The sequence below is a fragment of the Buteo buteo genome, chromosome 17, assembly GCF_964188355.1.
Source record: "Buteo buteo chromosome 17, bButBut1.hap1.1, whole genome shotgun sequence".
Taxonomy (NCBI): Eukaryota; Metazoa; Chordata; class Aves; order Accipitriformes; family Accipitridae; genus Buteo; species Buteo buteo.
This window is the reverse complement of record NC_134187.1, coordinates 26695288-26721622: the sequence shown is the minus strand read 5'-3', so window position 1 is coordinate 26721622 and position 26335 is coordinate 26695288. Positions and strand designations below refer to the sequence as shown.

At 39.4% G+C, this 26335-nt stretch overlaps 1 protein-coding gene across 1 annotated transcript in view; it reads right to left on the bottom strand.

Annotated features, from left to right (window-relative positions):
* The window catches only part of TINAG (tubulointerstitial nephritis antigen), a 45430-nt gene extending 24940 nt beyond the window's left edge, over window positions 1-20490 (bottom strand). The window contains exons 1-6 of the mRNA XM_075049881.1: window positions 20121-20490; window positions 15800-15863; window positions 14805-14894; window positions 13368-13482; window positions 6713-6836; window positions 4358-4508 (exon numbers count right to left, since the gene is read on the bottom strand). Of these exons, the coding sequence (XP_074905982.1) occupies window positions 4358-4508; window positions 6713-6836; window positions 13368-13482; window positions 14805-14894; window positions 15800-15863; window positions 20121-20490 (914 nt within the window). The remainder of the gene's footprint in view (window positions 1-4357; window positions 4509-6712; window positions 6837-13367; window positions 13483-14804; window positions 14895-15799; window positions 15864-20120) is intronic.
* Window positions 20491-26335: the final 5845 nt, after the last annotated feature.

Sequence of the window (26335 nt, the reverse complement as noted above, 5' to 3'; positions counted from 1 at the left end):
AACAGCAATTCAGCTCCATTTATAGCATATTTCACCGTTAATTGAGTGCTCAGTGATTCTGAAAAGTCAGGTCTCAGCACTGTCCAAACCTCATTGAGCTTTATGGAAGTCTTCCATTGACTTCACTGGGGATAGTTTAGGCCAGCACTTGATTTTCCTGAAAATCTATCAAAAACGTGAGATAAGTACACTTCAGAAATCAGAAAACCAGAAGCTTTAAAACAGCATTGAACACCTGCTGTGAAAATTTACAAGCCCACACAGAAAATCAATGTGCTTTCTCCCTGTTGCAGGGTACGGAGATAATGAAAAAAATGATTGCAATATACTGACTCATAAAATAAAAGTCATCTGAAAGTATGAGGAAGCAAGCACTATTTAACAGGGCTCATTCAAAAGACACTTCAGACTTTTATGCCATAAATTTCCATTTTTTTTCATTGTCAAAGGTAAAAGGTTATGGATTATGGGGTTTCAGCTACAAAAAAATATTCAGTTATCAGTCCAGTGAAGCAAAAACGTTAATTCTTTTCTGTTTTTGATACTATTTGCTCTTGGCCACTGTCAGAGACAAACTATTGGGCTAGATGGGCCCTTGCTCAGAAGCAGCATAGCCATTCTTGTGTTCTTCCAGTATCTGTCCTCACAGATATTTGGATATTTTCCTTAAGGTGTTTATTTGTGTCTGGAACTGTTGGAAGAGGATTTGAAATATCATTTGAACTTGAGGAAAGAAAATCAGGATTTAGAAATGTTGTTTATAAAAATTGGTAAGTAGAGATATTTTCATGTGTGGTACTTTGATGGCACATCAATGGTCAGGGGTAAGAAAAAGGAGCAGGCAAAGGTCTGTAAGAGTGCAGTGATGTTGTACATGTTGGAGCTGGCTCCATGGGGACAAGAAAGCTGGAGGAATGACTAAGAAAATAGTCTTGGACTGTGGAGATTTACTGGAGATCCAAACAGTGTCCAAAAATTTGTGATGGTTCTCATAACTGCCCTGCAGATTTTTTTACTCAGCTGCAGGAGGCTGGTGAATACCATGAGGCATCTCAGGTGACTGAGCAATAATGCAAGTACTTAGGATGTTGGAGGCGAAAAGTCAGTTCACAGGTGTGCTCTGGTGAGCTGAGGTGCCCTGTCTTTATGCTTCCAGGCTTACACCAGTCAGAAAGCCTGCTCTGCACACACTTTCACACTGGTACTCCGGTTGGTCAGGCAGCAATCTTCTCACGACTGCATTTACACCAGCACAAGCTCCTGTGTGGGTACAGCTAGGCTGATAACAAAATGCCTCATACAGCTTCAGCCTGCCTTGCTTTCCTTATAGAAATAAGCTAATCCTTGTATACTTAAACTGCCTCTGCAGAACAGGCTGCGTCACTAACCACACTGCTTCAGGTAAAAAAAAATAATACAGCTTTCTGCTATAGGAAGAATCTTATTATTATGCGCTCATGGTAGTTATGCCCATACAAGGATAACAGTCAGAGGGAACAGAAGACTAGGAGGTTGTCCTATTGCTGCATTCTTTAGGACTTTTCCTCTAAATATAGCTTGCTCCAACTATTGTGGTGATAATACTCAGTAAAATGGATCTCCTACCTTATCTACACTGGCAATTCTTGTGTTCCTGTCCTTAACATGGTAGACAAGCAAACAGTCCAGTGAGAAAGAGTTGTATTTACTCTCTTAAGAACATGAGCTACCTGTTGAAAGGAGCCTGTTCTTCTAGTTACAGAAAACTGTTGTGTAAAATGTTAAGCTGTAACATTTCTTCATGAATGAAGCCTTTTCTTTTACCCCCATGAGATGCTGAGGGGCCTCTGCTGGGTGGAATCCATTACTGCCCACTGTAACCCCTCACCTAAAGGGTCTCTCACTCAAAACCTAAATCAAAACTGATTTAGTGTTTAAACCCTGACGTGGAAAGACAGAGGAACACTCGATGTAAACTCTCCCCATAACAATACAAAATCCTTGTCCGATCAGAAATAGTTCAGTATGCTTGAAGAAAGCAGAATGATCACTTTGTAAACTGTGTCCATGTGAACGGCAGCGCTTTGGTCTTCACCTGGATCCCCAGGCTGCCACGTCAGCTCTGATATCTGATGCATCGCATCTGACATTCTTTTGCTCTTTCCATGGTTGGTTGGTTGGTTTGTCTGTTTTTAAACTAAAATTAAAAGTTGACAGACAGCACACCTGAGATCTCTCTGTCTGTCAGTATCAGGTATCAAAGTATCAGTATCAAAGACAGAGTAAAGGATGAGAGTGTATGAAAGTGAGAGAGGAAATAGATTTTGATATGGAACAGGAAGTACAAAAAAATTTCTGATAATGTGAGAAACAGCGGAATGTAATTATACAGCATATAAAATCTGGTTATTGCAAATTCTCCTGGAAGCCATTTCCAGGCACACGAAGTTCAAGGATTTGACTGGGAACAAGCTGCACAGATTTACCATGGCAAATTATGCCTCACCATGATGAGATGATAAGATGAGATGATCTGACCATGATGAAATGACTGGCTCCATGGAGAATAAGGAAAGCAGTGGATATCATTTACCTTGACTTTAGCAATGTTTTCCGCATGGTCTCCTGTGCTCTTCTGCTAGTTTATTGGACTAGGTAAGTTGCTTACAAGGTCAGTGACTGAACCGGACTGGCATGCTGAAAGGTTGACAGATCAAAGTGACCAGTGTTTGTTTACTAGTGGCATTCCTCAGGAGTCAACACAGTGGCAAACACTGTTTTGCACCTCTATTAATAATCTGACAGTGGGACATAAGGCACCCTCAGTAAATTCGTGGAGGGTGCCAAATTGGTGGGGAGTGGTTAGTATGCAGGACTGCCGTTCAGAGCAATGTTAACAGGCTAGAGAAACGAGCTGACAGAAACCTCATGAAGTTCAACAAAGGCAGAAGCCAAATCCTGTCTGTGAGCCAGAACTGTCCATGCAGCAGTACCAGCAGGGCACTGCCCATGCAGAAAGCAGTTTCACAGAGAAGGACCTGGGGTCTCAATGAGCAGAAAGTTGAATGTGGGCCAGCAGTGGACCCTCTCAGCAAACATGGACAATCAATACTGGGTTGTGTTAGCAAGAACATAGCCAAGACAGTGTGAAAAGTTATTATTGTTCCCCTTAAATTGTCACTCGTGAGGTTACATCTGGAGTACTGTGTTCAGTTACGGGATCTCCAGTAAAGACACTGACAAACTGAGCGAGTCCAGCAGAAGGCACTTGGGAGGCTGAAGCATATGATACCCAAGGAGGGCCTGAGGCAGCTGGATTTGTTTAGCCCAGAGAAAAGGAGGCTAAAAGGGGATCTAATTACTGTCTTCAACTACATAAGGAGAGGTGACAGAGGAGACAGAACAAGACTCTTCTTGGAGATGCACAGTGAAAAGCTGAAAGGTACCCATCACAAGTTGTACCAAGGAAAATGCTGATCACATATAAGAAAAAAAATGTTTGACCACAAGAGTGGTCAAACAAAGTGACCTGCTGCAAGAAAGGCTGTGGAACCTCCATCCTTGGAGATACTAAAAATATGACCCGGGACATGGCCTGAGCGGCCTGATCTGATTTCAGAGTTAGTCACGCTTTGAGCAGAACATTGGCCTAGTTGACCTCCAAAAGTTCATTCCAACCTAAATCATTCTGTGATTCTATAAATTATTATGGGTCATTTTAAAAAGCTTCTAGCTGTTCGTGTAGAGTTTGAGAGCTGTTAACTTTCCTTAGTCTGACCTGAAGGAAGGATGATCTAGGTATACAGTGGTGCATTCTGGCACAAGCTTGGGATGGGATGATTACAATTGGTTTTTAGAAAGACAATATTTGATCCTTTTGAATATTCAAAATGTTGTCTCATGCAACTGACTGCTTACTCAATGTTGTTTAACATGAAAAGCCTGTATCCCAAGAAGCACAGAAGGTTGAGTCCACTTATGGTATTGCCTTTGATGTAAAAAAATCCTTTCTTTTTTGTCTCACTATTAGGGAGGCTACCATTTTCCCCAGTTGTATTACAGCTAATGACAACATCTAGATTTAATGAGGCTTAGATGGGAGCTAGGTGGTTGCAGGGCTTTCTCACTGAGAGCCCTCGTTCAGAATAGTCTTTGCTTATTTCTTTGTGAATGCTCCGTAGGTCCTTGGCTTCATGAAGGGGATTTAAAGGTGTAAATGAGAAAGAGTGATAGTCTTGTTGAGGTAATACAGTTAATCTGACCTAGGACAGAGCTAAATGCCTGTTTTTCAAAAGGTCAGAAATAATCATTGTAACACAAGCAACATTGTAACTTAAGTGACTGGTTCAAGTTAAAATAATCTAGATAAAATATTTACCCATGTGTTTTCAGATATCTCCACGCACCATCAATACTTCCACCATTACATCCATGTTGATTCCTGGTATCACAAGAGATCAAATTCTGAGCGGAAAGGTTGTCTGTGAACTGACCCTCAGAATGAATTGCTATTCTATCTGCCGCAACACCTGTTTTGAAATAAATTTTCCATTATCAAAAACAATTAATTACTCACAATTTCACACTGGTTATTGTGAAAGAGGGACTGAAATACAACCTCAGTATTTTCTGCCTGTGCAGGTATCTTTACAAAACAATACAGATATAATCTGAACAGGCTTTCAAGAGAGAGGATTGTGAAACTGCAAAGCATCATGAGCAACTTTGCTGTAATACTTTAAATCCATAGACTTACTGGTTATCATAAATTCCCACATATCTAAACATCAGGTGAGGCATTTACAGAATTTAGTCTGATAGTCTTTACCATGTTCGTAAATGCATATTCATCTCTGGTTGACTTCAGCAGAAGATGCAAATACTCCCCCACCTCTCTACAGCTGAATCTCCAAATCTCCTTTCTTTTCTACATTTCTTTCCTTAATTTGAGAAAAAAAAGAAAAGCAAAAATGAACGTCCTATGAAGAAGAAAATTCAAGACTGAAGGTATTGGTTTTACTGGAAAGAGGAAATGCTCATATTAATGCATAAATGTGGGATTCATTGGACCTCCTTCCCTAATCACTCAAAATTCTTCTTCTGAGATAGACACTTTAGATGTCTGAACCCCGTCAGTCATAACTCTAAGTACTAATATATTTATGCACTGATTTAAGAGCAGACTAGCTTAACCAAGTCGTAGGTGAAATTAAGCCACTTCTGCTTTCTTTAACGGGTGTCGATGAAACAATTATTAAGCCCCAATCCCAGTCATTACCTGTGCTTAAATTATATATATTTTTTTATTGTTAGCCCTTCATTTTTGAACCTGGAAATAAAAAAAAAAAACAACCCATCCCTTGAAATCTAAAGCCCCATCAAAATCAACACTAACTTCAGTGAACTTTGGACAAGACTTCAGAAGAGTGAATCTGCTGATGGCAGCTGACAATGATGGTGTTTTGTGCTTTTTGTGAGGTGTCACATGATAATGAATTTAGTTTCCTAGGTGTAAAAGCTTTTTACTGAAGAGTTTTGGAATACTTACAGGAATGATAAGAAAAAATGATACAGCAGTGCTTGTCTATTCATTGAGCAACAATTAATCTTACAAAGAAGGATTGAAAATTCAGATTGAAAATGTTAGATGCACTTAAACAACATGGGAAGACATCTCATAATATTTAACTTTGAAAATAATTGTGTCAATTAAAATCAAAAGATTCACTTATGAAAGGGAACCTTTAGACTGAATATCTGAGAAGTCCCTCAGTGAGCTCTGTTCATCTCTGCACTAATCTGTCAGGAGAGCTGTTAGAAGCTCTCTTGGTTTTCTCTTTTAAAACTACACTGGACAAGACATATTGGTAACAGTGTGTTCAGTCTGACTTTGGCAGGGAGCTGGGATTAACTGACCTAAATGCTCCTTTCCTTCTCTTACTGCCGTGATTTAAAGAAGCAGTTGCAGAAACCTGTACCCATGAGGACCCACTGGCCGGATCAAGTCATAAAGATTGATTGCATAATTTTTTCTTCTATCTTTATATATCCCAATATGTACTGAGATTTATTGCAGCATAATAAGAACGAACATAACTGATGGCTGTAACTTCTTTGGAGAAAGTGACACAAACACTTGTGTCCATTTTTCATAAAACCAGAGCTTGTAGCACATGAGGTTGAATTGCATTACTGACATTTCTTTGCTTACAGAATTTGAAAATAGTTTCTTCCACAAATATCTGAGCAATTTCAGGGTTTTCTTCTCATAAAATTATTGGAAAGATTATACTTAATTTGCTTGAATAGCAAGGGTTGGACAATGGCAAATGCACAAATGTATAGATGCATATAAAAAAAAATGAAGCCTACCAGTTTTAAGCTTTCAAGTCAAACATGTAGTTGTGCAAGCAAGGGATGCAGATTTTTTTAAAAGTTACTCTACCAGTTACAATAAAGTGCATTAGTGAATTCATTTTCTACTTTCTGCCACCAAGAAATCTCCCTATGTTACACAAACTTATGAAAAGCAATCAAAGCTCTACAGCTTAGATTGACTTTTTAAGACTTTGGGACAACTTAGAGGGAAAGCTATAGCAATTTTAAATGTTCCTATTTGCTGATAAAAAGTGAACAGCAAACTGAAATTGCTTCATTACTAATCACTACAGATTTTCATCATGCATCTAACATCAATGATATTTTTAAAAGGAGAAAAAGAAAAGAATATTACTTGCGGTTGAAAAAGCCCAGGATGCTCCACAGTTTCGTTGATCCAGAGGATCATGAATCCACTCAGGCCATGCATAAGTGGCTGCAAAAAATGCAGGAAATTTTTCTTCTGGAAGTGAGTTTCCCTAAAACAAAAAGTAGGAGATCTGTATATGTTTCAATTCCTAATTTTGTCTTAAATTTTACCCTAATTTTGTTCTTAAAATTCTTAATTTTTAAATTGAGGAAACCTAAAGCATTGGCACCCATGGCTTCCTGAGCATCCCTGTGTGGTTACCCTGCGGGTGGGTGCTGTGGACCCCCCGAGAGCAGGGGGGTTCTAGCACACCACCAGCTGAGCTGGAAAGCTGAACTCCACGACTGCCAACCTGAACAACCTGTCCAGTTTCTCTCTGATTTTTATCTCAAACAACAGTTTCCTATGAAACATGTTAATTATGACCCAGCCGGCATTTTTTGAAAGAAAAGCCTCCTGCTACAAATAGCAATGAAGTTAGGTACCTGTTACCCTATTCTCCTTGACACATGGGTGTGGGTAGGAAATTGTAGTTACCATGGGAGAGGCATCAGTACAGTGTATCATTGATTTGTCTTTTCACAGTTGTTTCAATCTCCAGCACTTAACTCTCATTCCAGAGTGAAAATCAGTGATTTTCCTTCAGCTTTGTAATCTGGTGTTGAGTTGATGAGAATTTATGGTCTGCTCACTAAAGCCATTTGGACAGCCATTTCTGGCATCTTCATCTCTCAGTCTTAATTCATGTCCACCAAGCTTTGCACAAACATCCACATATCCAAGAACCATCTGGTACAACTGCTAATAATCTGCTCTGTGTTCAACATATCAAAACCATTGACCCCTAGTTTTTTTACTGTTGAACTTTATGGAATGATTGCTTATGCTGCACAGGGAAATAGGAATGGCCACAAAGAATTGCAATATCAGTCTATCAAGTCTATCAATTAGTCTCAAACAATTGTTGATAGTATGTGTGCCAGAGGAAAATACAACATATAAAAGTTGATAATCTGTTCCTAGCAAAACATTCCCTGATGCTTCTTTCTTATAAGCAGGCTCATACCCTGAAGCACAATGGCTTCTATCCTGTTCAAATTCCTTTATTTTACTTTGATTTACTTAGTCTTCTAATTCTGGGTGTCCTGGCTGCACCATTTTTTCTAAATTGCTTACATGACTTATAAGACTACATACCTTTTCCTAAGATGATTTAAATATTTGAGGCCAGCTCTTTCGAACTATTTCAGGACTCTTTGGGGAACCAAACTTTACCACTTTGGCTGTATCCAGATCACTTTGTTGGATACACTGGGAAACAGTGGTGCTTCCATCCGGCTTGTACACCTGGATTTCCCACAGAAAACCCACAGCTGAGAAGTGGGTAAAGAAAAAAAAAGTTCGCACCTCAGTCTGTATCTGACATTAGATGGGGATACAGCCCCAACAGACAGATTGATACAGTCTGTGCATATGCCCACACTCAGTAACTCTCAAGTGCTTCTAGGTTCACTATGTCAGATGCAGACTGTGAGTCCCAAATACCATTAAAGTATACTGCAAGCTGTTAAGTCACTGAAGTGCTTTTGAAAGTTTTACCTCCGCCCATAACAAGCCAGTAATCTTTTAAATCTTGCTAAAATATTAATCTCAATATTTTGATTAATCACTTTCAAAAGTCTGCTTATTCAAAAGCTTGTTAGATACATGGGACTTGCAACCTCAAATGACACACAGAAAGCAACAGCTAATTTAAAGAATATCTTGCTAAATTATCATTATGTTCATTATTAATGAGCTAGCACAAGCACAAGATTCACTTTGAAGACAAATCATACAGGCAAAATCCCAGACAAATAGTGTTTCTTTTACACGATAAGACTGCTCATTATTGACCAGTAAACAAGCAAAATCTGGCAAAGGTTGTTTAGCCCACTTATGTGGGCAATGACCACTTATAATGCTACAAATGAGGCAGTTGAGAAAAGCAAAATTCTAAATAGAACTTTGGTGTGAGACAATGTGTTACTTTATGTATTCCTAAACTACTGCCAATGTATTTAATAGCCTCATATTGTAAATCCCAGAGCAAATCCCTCATTAACCCTCAGCCTTGTCATTTAGAAATGTGGGATTGACCTGTAGCCAGAAACATTAGCTTTTTGTCTGAGAAATTGCTACCCTGATATTGAGAAGCACTGCTGTTCTGTGACAAATAGTAAGTCTAGACAATTGTTTCTCAACATATGCTCCACAGACCAGCATCAGACAGCACAACACAATCAGTAAAATGACTGGCAAACTATTTTTAAACCTTCATATGTCTTGTCTGCAGTGAAGCTAGCAGTCTGGCCAAAGCCGGAAGGTAGGTGGATATAAAAGAATACTCGTACTTCAGCTACGACTTATTTGGAAAAGCTAGATGGCCCATCAGAGAAAAAAAACCTGAAGATTACTGAATTTGCAAATGAGGAAATAGCTTTTCTGACGGAAAGCAATATTTTTTTTTTAATGTAGGAAAAAGGTTCTGGACATCACTTGCTTTGTGAAGACAAAATGGGCATGCATGAGCTTCAGTTTGCAAGAGGGAGATCTACAACTGCTGAGCTTTTTTACTATGAAAAGTCATATATCAGAGGAACAGCTGGTGTACCTTATATACCTTCACATTGTCTTTATGAGTTCTTTGATACTTAACCCAAAATGGTGCCTTATTACTAAACTATGTATTCCATTTTCTTGTAAGATGGCACTTAGGTGAGCACCTTGTTGCCAGCAGGTGCCAACGCCACCATGGCAGTGTACCTCTTGCCAGAACACGTACTGACAGAATACCACCACACGTGCATCACCATGTGTCTTAAAGGTGTGGCAGTTATTTTTGTGCTACGTAGAACTTCAAGAATGATTGCACTATTTCCTGCAGTGAGTAACACTTTCAAAATGTCTCCTCAGATAACACATCTGACACTATTGGGAGCTTCAGCTTTGTCAGGCATCAAAACACTTTTAGTGGTGTATTTAGCTGTCAGTCTACGTTCAGGTCTAGCCATACTCTGCAGCAGAGGATCCTCAGTTCAGACTGAGTTCTTGTTCTGTATCATTGTCTTTTAGGTATTCTAATGTGCCATCATGTTAAACTACCCTTCCAGACATAAGCATCACCTTATTGAGCAGGTATAGTCTTTTATTAATAGCGGAGCTTTTAAAAGCTCTATGAGCAACTTCAAGAAGTTTGTGTTTTCCCTAAGATGAAATGTAGCTCTGTCACACCATTTAATTTGAAGTGATGTTACAAAGCTATATTTGTAGTTGCATATGTCAGTCAAAGAAACAACTAAAAAGCCTCTACTCCACAACCAAACTTTTCAATACTGCTGAGAGCTAAGACTGCTGTAGATGTAAAGTGGTTAGCACAGCAGGGCTTTACATTCTTGAATCTTTTTTTCCATGCCATTGTGTAAGGAGTCCCTTATACACAAAAATGCTTTTCTCAAGCAACCCCAAAAGACAGTAGAAAATAATCAGAACATCACACCCTTAGGTACCAGAAACTGTCACTTATTGCCTAAATAGTAGACCAGTAGCACCCTGAAGAAAAGGTTTTATTTAAAGTAAAAAAAAAAGTTGTATTTAATGAATGGGTAGCTATGGTTTTCTTCCTACATTAGCAAAGCTACCAGATTTTAATCAGGTCAGCACAAGATAGAGACAAAAACTCCTGAACAGTAATTGTAGCATTTTTGTCAACTAAACATATGACTTTGGGCAAATGACTTGCAGTTTTCTCACTTGCAAAATGGGAAAGGCAGTAATAATCCCAGAGAATGCATGACTATTTGATTAGTGCCAATTTATCCACAGTAAGTAACTAGTAGCCTGGCTTGCAGGTGAATTAGTCTCAAAAAAGCCACTTAAAGGTCAAGCCATTAAGGTTTGGAGAATGAAAAATATTAAAAACTCATTATTTCTAAATTTCATCATTCATATCTTTTTACTCTCTTCTGACCTGTCACCTAGTTACAAGTGAAGCTTAATGAAAACACTGTCATGAAAACTCACTTGGTTTTTATCACTTAGGACTTCGTAAATGTGTTAGTATGCTTCACAAAATATCAGTGACTGAAAATTATTCATGAAAGTCGAAGCAGGGGCAAATGTCTCTGAAAATCCGATAAGATACTTTTATCTTAAAAAGTTCCTGGAAGTTAACTGCATGACTACTATTGGTTTGCCAATTGGAAGAATCTGTCGATGTAACCCTGGTGAGCCCAATCCAGGCTATGAAATTGCGGGATCATGCAGTGATGATAGATATGGAACTGACTATGAGTGAAGAAAACCATTTTTTTTATGTTTTTGTGAAGTATTAAAATGTGGCTGATGATAGGAAATTTCCCAAGGCAGAACAATGACACTAGAGAGATTATGTTCTTCTAGAAAACTATAGAAGGGGACAGAATCAGGGGGATTTGGAGCTTTGCAGGAAGCTTCAGAGAAAAATATTTTTACATGAAGACTAGCTAAGACAGAAACCACAAGGGGTAAGAGCAAGAAAGTTCTAATAATTCTGAAGAGAAACCATAGGTAGGAGATGGGCTCATGTACAATTCAGAGCAATTTTCTGCAAGCTCAAAGAATTCTCTAGAAGGGGAGAAAGTCATACAGAGATTATTATTTTATATTTTTAGCTTTTGTAAGTAGAGAGAAAGATTTCTTAGAATCCTGTCCAAAGCTTGTGCTTCCAGCAACATGTAAGACTTCCTGGGGCCTAAATACATGAATGTGCAAAGCTACATTTCTGGGTAAGAATGCATTGAAGCTCCTCAGGTGTCTAGCAGAGCCAAAGGTAGTTGGGTTGTAGCTCACACATTTCATAAAAAGACAGCAGATAAAGAAAATATGCCTGAGAAATGTATCAGTGGAACAAAGGCTGTAAGTAGTGTAGCCGTCAAAAGAATCTACAGGAAGCTTAATAGCAATGATTCAATAGGCTGGACATAATGCAGGACCACTGAGTGACCAGCTACCCCAAACTCTATGGAAAAGAGGAAATATTGTAAAGAATTTCTTGTAACCTTCCCTTTCTTGTTTGCCTAGGCGGGATTTGTCTCAGCTGGCTAGATACCTAGTAATGTAGACATCAGTCTCTGAACTAGGTGTATGATACCCACTTTTTGCTTCTGCTATATATCACACTGTCTTCCTCAAGGAAAAAGCCAACAACAACAACAAATTCACCCCAACTTTCTTGAGCTTCAACGCAGTTCACTGGTAATTTGTGGCAGATACCTACTAAATATTGCACAAAACTCTTTTATGTCACTCTCTTATTTTGACTTGCCATCTTCAACTGAAATGGATCCTTCTTTGGCTGCGAAGAGTAGTCTAGCAAATAATACAACACAAAACTCCAAAGCTGAATTTCTGTCAACTTATTGTTTTACCAACCCTCTATAGTGTAATTTTGAGCAAGCTGTCCAACCTGGACCACAGCTCAATGCCTTGCCACGCTGGTGCAGGGAGCTGACTTTGTGTGGGACAAAGAACCGGTCTGCATTAAGCACAAAGGTCAGGATTGTTAAAATTGTTACAGAGGCACATGGCCCTCCCCCTCTTTCCCAAATTTCCTGTCAAGTGGTAGTTCTGCCCTGCTATCCGCACAAGGCCTTCGGAGATACAGAAACCCTTCTGCCATACACATATACAACAAGCATCAACAATTGACTTCAAATAGATAATCAAATGGCATCACTTGCCTGAAGTATATGGAAGCCAAGGATAAAAACCTGTTATATTTCATGTCATTTGCAATCCTAGGATCTCTCTACTTATTCTTGCAATTTTTCTAATTTCACTATGGTAAGGTAGTTAGTTTTTTCAGTCTATGATTTCCATAATTTTGGGTCTTCTAAGAAAGAAGCTAAGTAACTCATCCAAAGCATTAGAAAATCCACTCTGGATTCAATAACTATGCATTTCTCCTTTAATTGCTTAATCTACCTACATAACCTAAAGTATATTTGCCTTGCTGCAGAACTAATTTGAGCATAAATGTATGATAAGAAATTTAATTTAGCTGCCATGAAAAATGGCCATGGCCAAGAGGTTTAGAAAACTGATAGTAGAGAACCGTCTCATTTTCCCATGCTTCCCATCATTTTTCCTTCCATTTGGCCAAAACCCCAGCCTCCTACTGCATCTTTATATTACTTTATCCTATGGGCTTTCAGAGCTTCTTTCAAAGATTGTTGTTTAGTTTCAGCTGTTAGCCTTAATGAACTATGCCCAGTTGTTTTTTTTATGGCTACAGCTATGTGTGCAATGATTAGCAAATGGAGAGGATGGTATGGAACCATCCTGAAGAAGCAAAGATTTCAAACACCAGTGATCTACAATGATAAGTCAATATTGGTGCACAGCTTCCCAATGGTTAGCATTTGCTTTTGCTCCTCCTTGTTTGATTTCCATCAATAGGACCACACACTCTATGGCTTGGAGAGCTATTCTGGGAGCTTCATATACAACATGGAAGCATTTAGTGTTAAATCCCTGAATCATAATCTTATAATTGTCCACAATTATTTTTCCATGTGATAAAGTTATTAAAAAAAACCCAACAATTATACATGAAACTTACTGGAGCTTCTCTCATATTCAGCAAGGAATTAGATGGAGGGAAGGTGCCCAGGCGCTTTTTGAAACCTTCTTCCACTGTCATTCCCCAGAACTGACTGTAGTTGTCAGCTTTCCATCTTCCTCACAGACATAAAACAAACAAACAAAACCCAGGTTAGAGATACCACTCACATTAATACCTTGCTCCTTTGTAAGAGCACCACTAACAATAACATCCAGAAAGAAATCTTTCAAATTACATTTCAAAACCTTGTATTTGATATGCATGAGAAAATATTTAGCATGGGCTCTTCCACTACAAATGAGTGTAGGATGGAGCAACACAGCAGTATATGAAAAGTGGTGATTTGAGGTCAGCATCATGTCTGCCTGCAGGAGATGAGCATGCAATGCTTCAGAAAAGTACTGGAAAACAAGATGTTCAGTCATAATTACTGCTGCGCTGAAGTTATGCTCAGATTATGCTTCAGATGCCCACAGAGAACTAACAGCTTCACTTAATGAGTGACATTGCCTTCAAGCTCTGGTGCAGCAGCAGTAAGACACTGTTGAACCCAGCAGAAAGCCCAGCTGATACCTTCCTGAGTTTTATACCAACAGCCAGGTTGAGAGAAAGGGCTCCCAATGGCTTTTTAATTATTCCCTCCCTACTCTCAGGTAGACTAGACTCCGATTGTAGCATTAACCCTGCAAACTGTATGCAGGACAGAAAAAAAAGCATCTGCAGAAGTTGAGTCACATCTCAGGTGGGCTTAACCACCCTGTGGTAAACCTTACTGCTTACCATTGACAAGACAGAGGTGAAGGGCTCCAGGTGCCTAACTTAATTGTTTATCCCAACTCAGTTGGTTTGAATGTCTCCCAGGAAGTAAAAAATGTTTCAGCACTGAGTCACAGCTTGAAATCTGTGGGGGCTTCATTGGTGAATTTAGCACCTCAGCTCCTAGGGATGCAACTCCTGTATCTCTGTCCCTAAATGACCAGCAGGCTCCCAGGGCACTGCTCCGGTACTCCGGTGTCCCTAACCCTGCTGCACTACCTGGAGGGAATGAGAACTGGTAGCAAGAAAAACACTGAGCTCCACAAAGTTCTGATATCTTGGTCCCCATTTGGCCCATAGCCCAAGTAATAAATGAAGTGAGGAATAAGAGATGATCCAATAGTGTTTCATGAGCAAAAAATTGTTCTAAATTTGGAGAATGTTTTAGATTGATGTTTACAATGTCAACTCTTACCAGCATGAAACTTTCAATATCTTTCCATTTAAAACTCTATAATCTGCCAGACATTTACACAGATGTACATTTACTGGCAAATTGCTGTAATGTAACTGGGGAAGGAAGGGGTGGGGAGGATTGCATTGACTTGTAATTTGCACATACATACAATGAGCAATACAGTGGTTTACAACAAAACCTTAAAATAAAAGTGTTCTCACCCATAATCTCCAGAATTGATGTACTGAATTAAGTCTTGGCGAACAAGGCATACCTCTTTTGAACACTTCCAGAGACTTTGGAAGCATTTGCTGAAAGGGCAAGAATATTACTAAGCAGAAAATGAATTGTCAAAGGAAAAATATGCACCTGAACAGCAGAAGGAAGATGGAGGGGAAAAAAGCATAAACAATATAAATGTCACATAGTATTTATGAAAACACAATGCTACTTCTCACTGCTTCACTACCTAATGAATCCTAACTGGAACAAAGTGGGAAGGTTTACAGCTTGTGGGAAAGGTCGTATTTGAAAAATTTTGCTTCCACCTTTGTGACACCAAACCATGGAAGCAAGGCAATGTCCTGTAAATGAGATGTTTTGAGGAAGTTTCACTCTGGAAACCCAGAAAGGAGCCATGTGGCCGTAAATACCTTGCTCCTAGGACCCTGGGCTAAAGTCAGGGCAGTGAGGGTCCCAGCCCTGTTTGGGTGCTGCGGGGGACCCCCAGGCTGCCCTGGGGCTGCGGGTACAGGGCTGGTTTTTGGAGCAGCAAAACAGGGAGATGGCTTACATGAAATAATGTGAGATCTCATCATTCATGCCAAAGAAACAGAGGAAGACGTTCTAAAATAATCCCCCAAACTTTAATGATATTTGTTTTGCCTGCATTCAGGTCACTGCCAAGGTCTAGGCTGAAACCATTTCGACTCAGGTCAGAGCCAGCAGATTGACTGAGCAGGAACAGAATTAGGCCAGTGAGGAGGAGATTTTTATACTCGCATTTTCCTATCCCGATTAGAAAGCCCATTGACCTCTTGCCATGCTTCTAAATTGGCTATAATCTAGTTCTACAATACCTTAACACAGCACTACTCTTCCAGCTTTTTTGATTTGATTACATGTTTAATATGAATTTAAAGATGCTCACTACCTTAATTCCTATTTCATGACATATGCTAAATAAAATTCAATTTGCTGTTCTCTGAAACATTACCAGGAATTGCAGTTGTCTTTAATTATTGTTCCTTCTCCGTAATATCGGCCATCTTTATAACAACCTGCCAACATAACATATAGATGTGTGAAAAAAAAAAACATTTTTTAAGTGAATTAACTCAAAACTCTTGCTACTATTGAATTAATTGGTTGTGTGTGGTATGCATAAATTATTTAGTTGAAAGTCAGCAACATCTATTTCCAGTTTCTTCCAGGTAACGAAGGCATTTTGATGTATTTTAATTTTTTACCAGGTACATTATCATTCATAGTAAATAAAATCAGCAACAGATTCAAAACACCCACGGAAAAATTATTATCTTACATGTAAATAAATATAATGCTTCAAATAAAGTTATTTTCCAGTAAAAAAAATACATTTCTAATAAAAATAATTTTCTAATTGGCAATTAAAATAGAAACAAGTTTTTCCAGTTATAGACTTTAAAAAACTAATCACTATTCCAAACCTACTATAATATATTCTTTTTCCTTGCCAGTTTCATTCGTCTTTGAAAAAGAGACAGATCAATTATGTTTCAAGGCAAATGGATGTTTCATATATTCTCCAAAACCCAGTATAAAACCTAAATTGATTGAGTGTATTTTCCAAACAAATACATGCCTCCTAATTTTTTTCTTTGATAACACATCACTGAGGAAAGACTTGATGTGTGTTTTAAGATCTTCCACATAAACTGTTTCTTCAGTGCACTTGATTGTCAAAGCTTCAGCAAAAGAAAGATCCAGAATGCCTGTGCAGGGCTTTGGATCAAGTCTATAACAAATAGTGTACGTTTACCGCATGGGTCTTTGTTTTCCACCCTGTTCTCACTGTTCCTCCACTGGGGAGCCTATAGGGAGGGATCATGTTCCTTCCCCTACTGAAAGGGTTTCGAGCCAGAACCCCCAAGTTCTTTCTTCTCCACGTTCAAGAAGCTTAGACCATGTTTCGTATTAATCTAGTGTTGACTTGCAGTTTTTCCCCCACGAGGAAGGCCATCCCCTTCTCATGGCAAGGGCTGGAGTTTCTCTGCCCAGACATACACACGTATGCCTCGGCTGCTACTTTCATACTGAAGTGCGGAGGTAGACTTGAGCTGATGAATTAATTATAAGTGCCTGTCTTTCCCTGTTAGTCCTACAGCAGGCTACGTTAGCTAGCGCAGACGTAGGTGAGATATACATCACCTCAGTGGTCTGAGGCCCAATGTATCTGCTCTCATACAGCTTCTGCTAAGATCCGAGATGTTTTTCAGAGAGTACCCAAAGCAAATTACTTAAGTGTCACAGTTTGCCACAAAGTCAGCATCAGACAGTAGCTGGAAGGAGGCACCAAGCAAGATATTTCAAATATATCAAGGGAAGGAAATATTGATGCAGCATCTAAGAGATAGGACAGAGCCTCGCTGGAGCTCCCCTGGCAGGCCTCACCGCCCAGGCCTGAGAAAAAATGCAAACCTGGGCAAGTACAGAAGCAGCTTTCTAATAATGTATGCTTAGGGAATTGAAGATTCAAACCATACGGTTCCTTTAGTCTAGCCAAATTAAGACTTAGAGGGCCAGGAGTGCCAGGTGGCATCAGTGGCAAAGAGCAGATATATCTAAGCTAAAAGACACTGTCTGCATGAGAACACAGCACGATTGTCTGGCCCTGAATATATTAGGTTGGAATATGAATATATTAAGTGGGAAATTAATTAATTTGAAGCTGCAGCCTGATGACTTTACGAATAGGATTATATGTGAAAATCATGATTGGAAGGAAGAGTATTTAAAAAACAAGGACTTCCCTCCAAGTCAAGCGTTCCTATACCCCCACAGCTCTGAAGTCATTTGCCCCCAGTATTGATATAAGTACTTCTGTCAGTGAAATGTCTCCAGGTTTACTCAATTGTAGGCCAGATCCTGACTGTGTAAGTGTCAAAGCAATTAGCAAATTCTCTGGATATCAGTTTTATACCACCGGGGTGAGATCTAGTGTGTTGACTCTGACAGGCTTTTTGTACCATCAGAGTAATTGGAACAAAAAGGTAAAATAACTAGCGAATGTAATCAATAAATAAAAATCTAACAGTTACTCTAATAACAAAAAATAAAATTAAAATACTAAAAAAATCCAGAGCTTCTATTAGCTACCTAAGGCAGGAATATGCACAGTTTCTTCTGAAACTACACAGGAAAGCCATCAAAACATACTGAATGCTGGGTTCATAAAGGTAAAGTCAAAGCAGTTCCACATACTTAAATCAAGGCTGGCCCTCAGCATGGTGCACCCCCATGGAAGAAGTCCCAGTGTAGCTTACTGCTGCAGTGCACCAAGTCAGTGAATAGATGGGAATCCAGAAATAAAGCACTGAGTAGTTTTATTGCTGCTCATTCCAGTTCATGTAAAGCACTTCAGTTTATTGGTTTATTTAAAGAAATATGACTCAGGAAGCACTGAGAGCAAAACCACAGGCAACCAAAAGATCAAAATCTTCCAGGTGAAAGGTACTTTGGCATATGTAGTCTTCTAGTGCTTAAATAATTCTTACCCAAATGCAGAAGTGTAGTCTCAGTTACTAAAAGTCAGCTAATATACTTATGTCATTTCTAAAAATGTTTCATAGTTTGATTAATCTTCAGACATTCAGTCTTTTTTGTTTCTCCATTTTCTCCTGATTACGTTCTCTCTTCCCTGTTCCTCAGAGACATTCCAGTTCTGTAAAGTTCCTTTAGAAATTTGGGGTTTTTTTCCTGCTGTATTTTGACTGGTTTATTATTCCCCTTTTACCCTCTAAATTACTTACATAACAAATATCCAATAAGCAGATTTTAAAAAGCTGCAAACTTTCCAACAAAGAAGCAATTTAAGGATCAGAAAAACAGGATCTTCTTCTAAGATGAGATATAAAACAAAGATATAAGCTCACCTATAGGATAAATAAAGGTGCTTGAATAGAGTAAAAATAATTGCTACCTCTGGCAGGTATGTACAGTCCAGGAGTTATAAAACAGTGAACACACATACAAAAAAAATTTGATCAAGAAAGGCAGTAAAAATATTACCCCTCACCTATTCCCTTATCTAAACCTTCTGTTACACTTTTACCTTTTAGGGGTAGACCTATGGCAGGGCCCACATGGCAAACCGCTACAGGTTTTGTAGTGATTCTTTTCCAAGAAACAGTTCGCCAGACTAGACGTGCAGGCTGTCAGCTCTGGAGCAGAAATGCTGTTAAATGTTTATGTGAAGCTTAGGACAACAACCCTCTGATCTGTTGGAAATAATATGCACTACTGCACCAAATACATATGAAACAAATGTCTTTACATAAAACATAGAACCTTTGTTTAGATTATCAGAAATGCTTTGGAAAATTATATTTGTTTTACAGCATTTCTGTCACTTCCACTTATCAGATTTTGGCTGCATGCCTGGCATAAGAGCACAGCCTCCTGAAGAGCTTGTGGTCGGGGGGCTGGAATGAAAGCAGCAGGGTTATTGCAAAGAAACAGTTAATTTTAAAAAGTCGTGGTAGTATTTTTGTTGATTTTAGGCTTTTGAAAGTTTGGTATGGTCTCCTCATTTTCAGCCAGATTTGGTCTACCAATAGTAAGAAGCTACAGAGTCTTAAAATCCACAATTCTAAACTTTTCTCACCAGCAGAGATTTGGCCTCTGCAGGAACCAAGGGAAGACCAGCTGTCTGTAGATAGTTTTTTTGCAATCTTTAGTTCTAAAAAAAATACACTGAGTTTAGAGTAGCCCTGGAGGAAATTCCACTTCAAAATAACTAGTAAGAAACTAAAATATGCCAGAAATCTTTGTCTTAACCACAACCCTTCACCTAGTCCTGCACCTGAGCTGTCACAGGAAAAATAGTGTCCCACAGGAAAGCTATGCTGGATCAAAACCGTTGCAGAATACCTCAGAACACTATCATTCAGGGTAACCCTCAGTTTTCTTGACGATTTATTTTTACTGATGGATAAAAAAATTTAGAGCTTGCTGTTCATCTTGTTAATCTGTGAAGCTCTGTTGAAATTGTTGAGATTACACTATTTTTGACCCCATGAGGTTATCTCTGAGAAGTTTCAGGTAAAACAGAGATTCTGCCCAACAGAAGTATGATCTAACCAATGCTAAAAATATGTCCCTAGAGACAAGGAATAACAGCAAATGTAATTCTTATTCCAGTTTCATACTCAGTGTCTTTGTCCCCTATGTTTTCAGTCACATTTTTAGGATGTATACACTCTAAAGATTAATCAGTCATTTTACTTCCAAGTATATTTTATCCTGATGTACTAACTGAGCATTTTCTCTATACCTACCCGATGCTGGAGGTGGCCAAGGCTCGTCTGACCTGGTGGGCTCAACAGGGTGGTCACAAACATCCCAGTAGTCAGCACAACAGTCTACAGGGCCAGGAGAACCTGAGGCACAGAATTGGTCACAGTAACATATAGCTGCTTTGGAGACGATGTTAAAGCTGCAGGCATCATCTCTTCCTGTGCAACAGCCTCGTACCCTGCAGGACCTTCCCTGATACAGAGTCCTTTTTATCCTGTTCCACTTTGCAGAACGACCATCTTCAACCGAGTAAAGTCCTCGAGGGAAATTTCTTCTAGAGTCAAGCTGCTTTGCCATCCAAACTTCACTTGCGATGCAATATAAGAGCAATATCTGACTTTTGAGCCACATTCTTCTGCCTCAAGCAGCCTTTTTTGAGGCTCTCTGTGCTTCACTTTATCAGTAAATGTTCATTTACTGTAGATGTAATACCTTTCGTTAGTATTCAGAAAGAAATCTGAACAGAAGGCTGCAGAGTACAATTTTCTAGGAAAACTCTGTATGTGTTAATTATTAGTCAGACATGTTGTAAACTGATTTATTTGCCCAAGATACAGAGACACTCAAAACAGAGCCATGACTGTGTAGTCATCATTATGAAACGCTGGGTGCATTCTTTGGCAAGTGAGAAAGTTTATAGTAAGGGTTTCAGAATATGCAGAGTATACATGGTCCAATGTTTTAGTTCTATACTTTTAACTTCTAAAATTAAAACAATGTGAGGAATGAGTACATGATGTTGAAGGAAGCTCTCTTTCTTTCGAGCTTCATTTACGTGTAACGAATATGTTCTCCATATGATTGGAAATTACGTAACACTTGAATTGCATGTCATCTATATTTTCCTTTCTGATACGCGGGGAAACATCACTGCAGTAAACTTATCCTGCATCCTCCTTTTCAGTCTTGTTTCTAGTGATCTAGCTTAGCTTTATATGTTTCATTTTGCACTGTTTTACCGTGGGCAAATTCTGAAAAAGTCAGGTGATATTCAGTATAAACTATTACCCAAAGATATTCTTTTAAGGTTTGCATTTCTTCAGTCAAAATGAACTTGGCAATCCTTGCAAATGGTGTAATAAATACCCACTGATGAGTGCTTACTCCTATTTAAAAAGGAAATGGTTGTATTAATAAAACCACAAAGAAAACCAGAGCAGATATTAAAAGATAAGTCTAACAGTCTTTACTACTTGATCTATGATCTCCAGGTTTTTGAACAGCAGACCTGAAGAAATATGCATGGTACAGTTGCCAAAACTTAAAAGATTCAGAAAAAAGCAGCAAAGAAAGAACTCTGAAGTTCCTAGCAGAGATAGCATGTAAGGCTAAATTGCAAAAAATATCATAGTTTCAAATCTGAACTGTTACAAGACAGTTTAAGTCTCCAAAGCTGAAAAAGCACAGGTAAAAACCAGTCATTCTTCTGTCTCCATTTTGTAGTAAATGAGAGGAACCTGGAGAAGTTGATGGCAGACTGTTCTCTAGGGAACGAAGGGGATCGTTCTCTTTGTGACTTCAGCTGGGCTGTTCAGTGCTACAGGGAGTCACAGCACCGAAGGGCAGCAACTCTTAAAGCACAGCTGGCAGCACAGCTGGTTTGGATGCATTGCCATGAAGGGCAGAGACATTAAGAGGAAATGTATGTATGTGTGTGTGTATTTTTATATATATGGGCTTGTAATCCAAATGTTCAAGTCTTTAATACAATTTCTTGACCACAGTGCTTTTATTAGACCTGCCTCCCACACTGTCCACAGCATAGCTAAAGAGCTGCAGATGAGGGAAAATTGCATCAGACCGCACGATTTTTATTTTGCTCTGTTGCAAGCAATCTTCTGTGTGGAAGTTAATAGAAAGGCCAAGGTCAGCAACATGCAATCACTGTACATCACATAAAAGGACATAAATCTTAGCCTTCAAATTTGCTCTGTGGTATTTTTATTAAGTTTTGTTTATGAGACAAAAATCTGCAAAACATAAAGTCTGTCATTTATGCTATAATGCATCAAATGTAACATGAAGAAAATGAGAAAAGACATGTTCATGGAAATTCAGGTGAAGTGTTCACTAGAAATGATAATCCAGTTCTTTTCCTTATGTCTACGCAGTTCCATCAATTCCAAGAGAATGACTATTGATTTGTGCGGGCATTAGCAAAATGCAAATCTTCTTTGTTATGACAGATCTTTGGAAATATTTTTACAAAGTTATCTCCTTGCTCTGGAAGCATAACAAAGAAAAAAGCTACCATATATGATAAATATTATCAGCCAGTCAGATTAAGTGAACAGGCATATCTGTGTTTTAAGTTACATACCTCTGGTATCATTTGGTTTTGCTTGGTGGTTTGTTTTTTTTTTAATTTTATTTTTCAACTTTAAAGACTTGCTGATGATAAACTAGAAGTGAGGGCTTTCCTTGGAAATGACGTGAGCTAGTTTACAAAGGAATGAGATTTCTTTTAAAAGAACGCGAAAACGTAACTTGTGTTTCTAAACAGCTTTGTTTTGTGACACAATAAATGGTGCTGAAACTTGATAAATTCTATTTTTCCCAGTTGTTGACATGTATTCAAACCTTAAAAAAACCATGAATCTACTCTATTGTGGTTCAGCAAATATTTTTATTTCAGTAGTTTCCTTTGTAAGCAAAAGTAGCTCTCTGTTCACTGTACAAAAGCACGCATTGACTTACCTGTAACTATTTAGAAACAGTTAAACATGATACTTTTTCTCTATTGAAGATTAACCTGTTCCAAGCATAACAGCTCTGCTAAGCCTTTGAGTTAGGGTCCTAGTCCTACTTCTAGTCTGCACTGTTAAATACAAAAATATCTGACTTGTACCTCTCAGCATTACCTGATGTCCACCCTTGAACTTCAAAAAGCACCACACATTTGGCAGGAATTCAAATATTAATATCACTAAACACTCAGTGGACTAACGAATGAAAAACAGTTTAAAACGTCCAAGAGTCTTTTTAAAGTTGGAGCAGGATTATTCCCCAGCCTTTCTTTCAAAGTCTCCATGATTTGTCTGAATTAGCCTACTAGGCATCGTAAAAAATCTCATTTTTAATCATCTTCAGAGTACAGGCGATAGTGGATGCTGAGGCTCTGGGTGCTGAAGGTCACTCCCAGGACAGACGGCAGTGCCCCCCCCGTCAGAAGACCACGGCACCTTCCCTTCCCCTGGCTGCCACAAGCGGTCCGGGGTCAAGCCTTGCACCCAGACCCAGAGGGAGAACTGCAGTACTGCTGCCTCGTGCCAGGAAAATGAAGTGACTCTCAGCCAGTTCAGGAAGAAGCCAGGATGCCAGACCCCAGTTCAGTCATTTGCCAGTAGACACAACTCAACGCATTGGAGAACCCGTGGAATTGCTTATCTCCAGTTTAAACTCTGCAATGACACGGGCCATCCCTTTTTTTCTCAACTCAAACAGAAAATTAACTGTTGTACTCCTCGTACAAAATACATCACTCATTTGTAATTGCTGCGGTAGTTTGCACTTACTACTCTTTATTATTAACAGCTGCAACGCAGTAAAAGTTTTGAAAGCAAAATCACTTCACTAAAAGTTTCATTCTTCTTATTGTCAGCCATACTCCAGCGTTGCCCTGCGGTCAGCCCACTCCGGGCTCGGTCAGGTAAATACACGTGAAGAATGGGAGAACCTGTGCGTGAACCGGGTCAGTGTGCATGCAGCCGCGCAGCTGCAAGTGCTTTCCTAAACAGCGTTTCACTAGGGCTTGCAGAATGGGTAAGAGTAGTCATTGTTGCTTCTATCTGGATAGGAACCTCTCAGGAGACAAAACCAGCCAGTGGCCCCAAAATATCATGGACCCACAGGCCACCTTCGTTACGCTGTCAGTGCAGATTATTGTGGACAGATTAGACTGTGCCTGGCTGCACATAGCTTCAGAGAGATGATGCTTGCAGTGGGTTTGCCAATCCCAAACCTCACCAACCGGTTAGAGGTGAAGGAGAAGAGGAACATACTGGATTTCACCGTCAGTAGGAGCTCTCGGAAGCTGTTGCGCTGGTGTTGCATGGCAGATGTGTACCTCCTGGTGTTCATCTCAAATGTGTGGCCCTATCTGATCGCAGCAGTGAATGTTGGCAGCCCAAGCCCAAACTCTTCTCTAGACTGTAGGGTTCAGTTATAGGGAACTTAGTTATTGGGCCTAAAAGTAGCTCATGGTCACAAGAGCGTTCCAGACACCTTTAGAAGGCCTTGAACAGAATAAACAAGAAGATAGAAAAAGAAAGATCCCAATTAAAAAAACACAGGTGCACATTCCACGATAAAGGGAACTTGGCACAAACAACCTCAATTCAGGGGCTTATCTCGACCAATTGGACTAAGACAAGTCTTGCATGCTCTAATTAATACGGCCAATTATGTCCTATGTTTATGTGCGCGTACAGAGCGGGTATAACTAACTTTATCTTACGTTTGTGCGCGTGGACAGTACCGATGTAACCAATCACTGTTTATGATTGTGCGCGTGGACACCAAATGCTTGCATGCAGCAACCAATCAGAGTTTCTAAACAACTTAGAGAATTGTATAAAAATGATCAGCTAAGCTCAATAAACTGGCGACTTTAATCATCATATTGGTGGTCTATCGTCCGGGCCTCGCGGAAATAAACCCTAAATCCTACACTAGACCGTGGGTAGATTGACAAGGGCAGACACAGAAGTAGCCTCCCAAACCAATACTAGAAACCTGAACATGTCCATGTGCCTACCGTTAGTCTTACCACTAAGCAGGCTTAGAGGTGCTTCGGATACACATTAAGTTTGGTGTTATTGCAATGTGAGTGTCCCCAGCCCACTTCTAGAGAAGCCAGCTTGCAGCAGGTTCTTCCCTTAACTTATAAGCTACCCTCTGCCATTTGCTTTGGGGTGTATGACTTGACTAGTGTAGGCAGAGCCTAGGATTGCCCTGTGTATGGCTGGATACTACTCCTTGCCTAAGTGAGAGAAGTCTTACATAGAAATCATCAGCTTATTTTTGTTCAGACTTCTTTTACAACATACAAAGAGACGCTACAAGAGTGATATATACAACTTATTCATATGAAACAATTATGCCTTAGATAATACACGTACTGGATAGCCACTATTAACATGCTCACCAGCCCCAATAAGGCAGCCAGTGAGCCTGTGCAGTGTAGGCAAGCCTCGGTCAGTTAGGGAAGGACTGGGCTTCTTAATCCTCATAACAGGCTGATCCTCAGTGTTGCTGAGTTGCCACTTTCTGAGTCTCTGCTTTTAAGGATTTTTTTATACCTTAAGGTACGGATTTTTCCTTTTGTATCCATGAGCTGCTACTGTTAACCCTTTTAACAAAATGGTTCTCTCTGTGCTTTCACTTTTCTCATTTTGCACAGCTTTAGCTTGTGAACTTCGTGATATTTAAGCAATTTTGTTGTTAAAACTGAGTCAAGACCACTGAGCTGTGCCACACCAGGCTTTGGATCCCAGAGAGCTAAACCCTTGGGCCAAGGGCTGCCCTTAGTCTGATGCAGCAACTGAATTTTCTCAAGTAATGATTTCTGAGCCTCCTTCCCATGGCCTGTTCTATGTCACTATCCAGATACATCCTTTGTGCTAGCCAAATCTCCCTTCTGACCACTTGGGCCAACTTTAAGAAGTCCTTTTTTTGCCAGCTTGAGTTGTAGCACATAGCAACAACAGAAACACCAGAAGCATGCACAGGATGGGGTGAGCCCTGCGTATCAGACTGCAAGAGAGGATGAGGGAAAAAGGGGACCATAAGCCCTTGCTAAAGATAGGCATTCATTGTGATCCTGACAGGAATGTGTATTTTACTGGAAAAGTAACGCAGGGTAAAGTCATCAGAACTTGGACTAAATATATTACACTATTGAATAAGCAACATCCATTAATTTTATAGTACTACTGAAAAAGCAATCAATTTTTCATGTTGAGTTTTGCTCTTTATAATCTCTCCTTAAAAGATTTTTGTCTCTTAATACTTTTTCCATTGGTTTCTCAGGATAGAATCCCTAGGCTGTAATTGCCAATATATTTTCATTTTTCATTCATAGACAGAAGTTGTTTGAACAGGTAGGGAAACTGTTTTTTAAAGTATGCACAGATGAACAAACTCACAAACCCAGAGGTCAACAAAAGGTTTCCTCTTTTGCCCTTCCTATAATCCC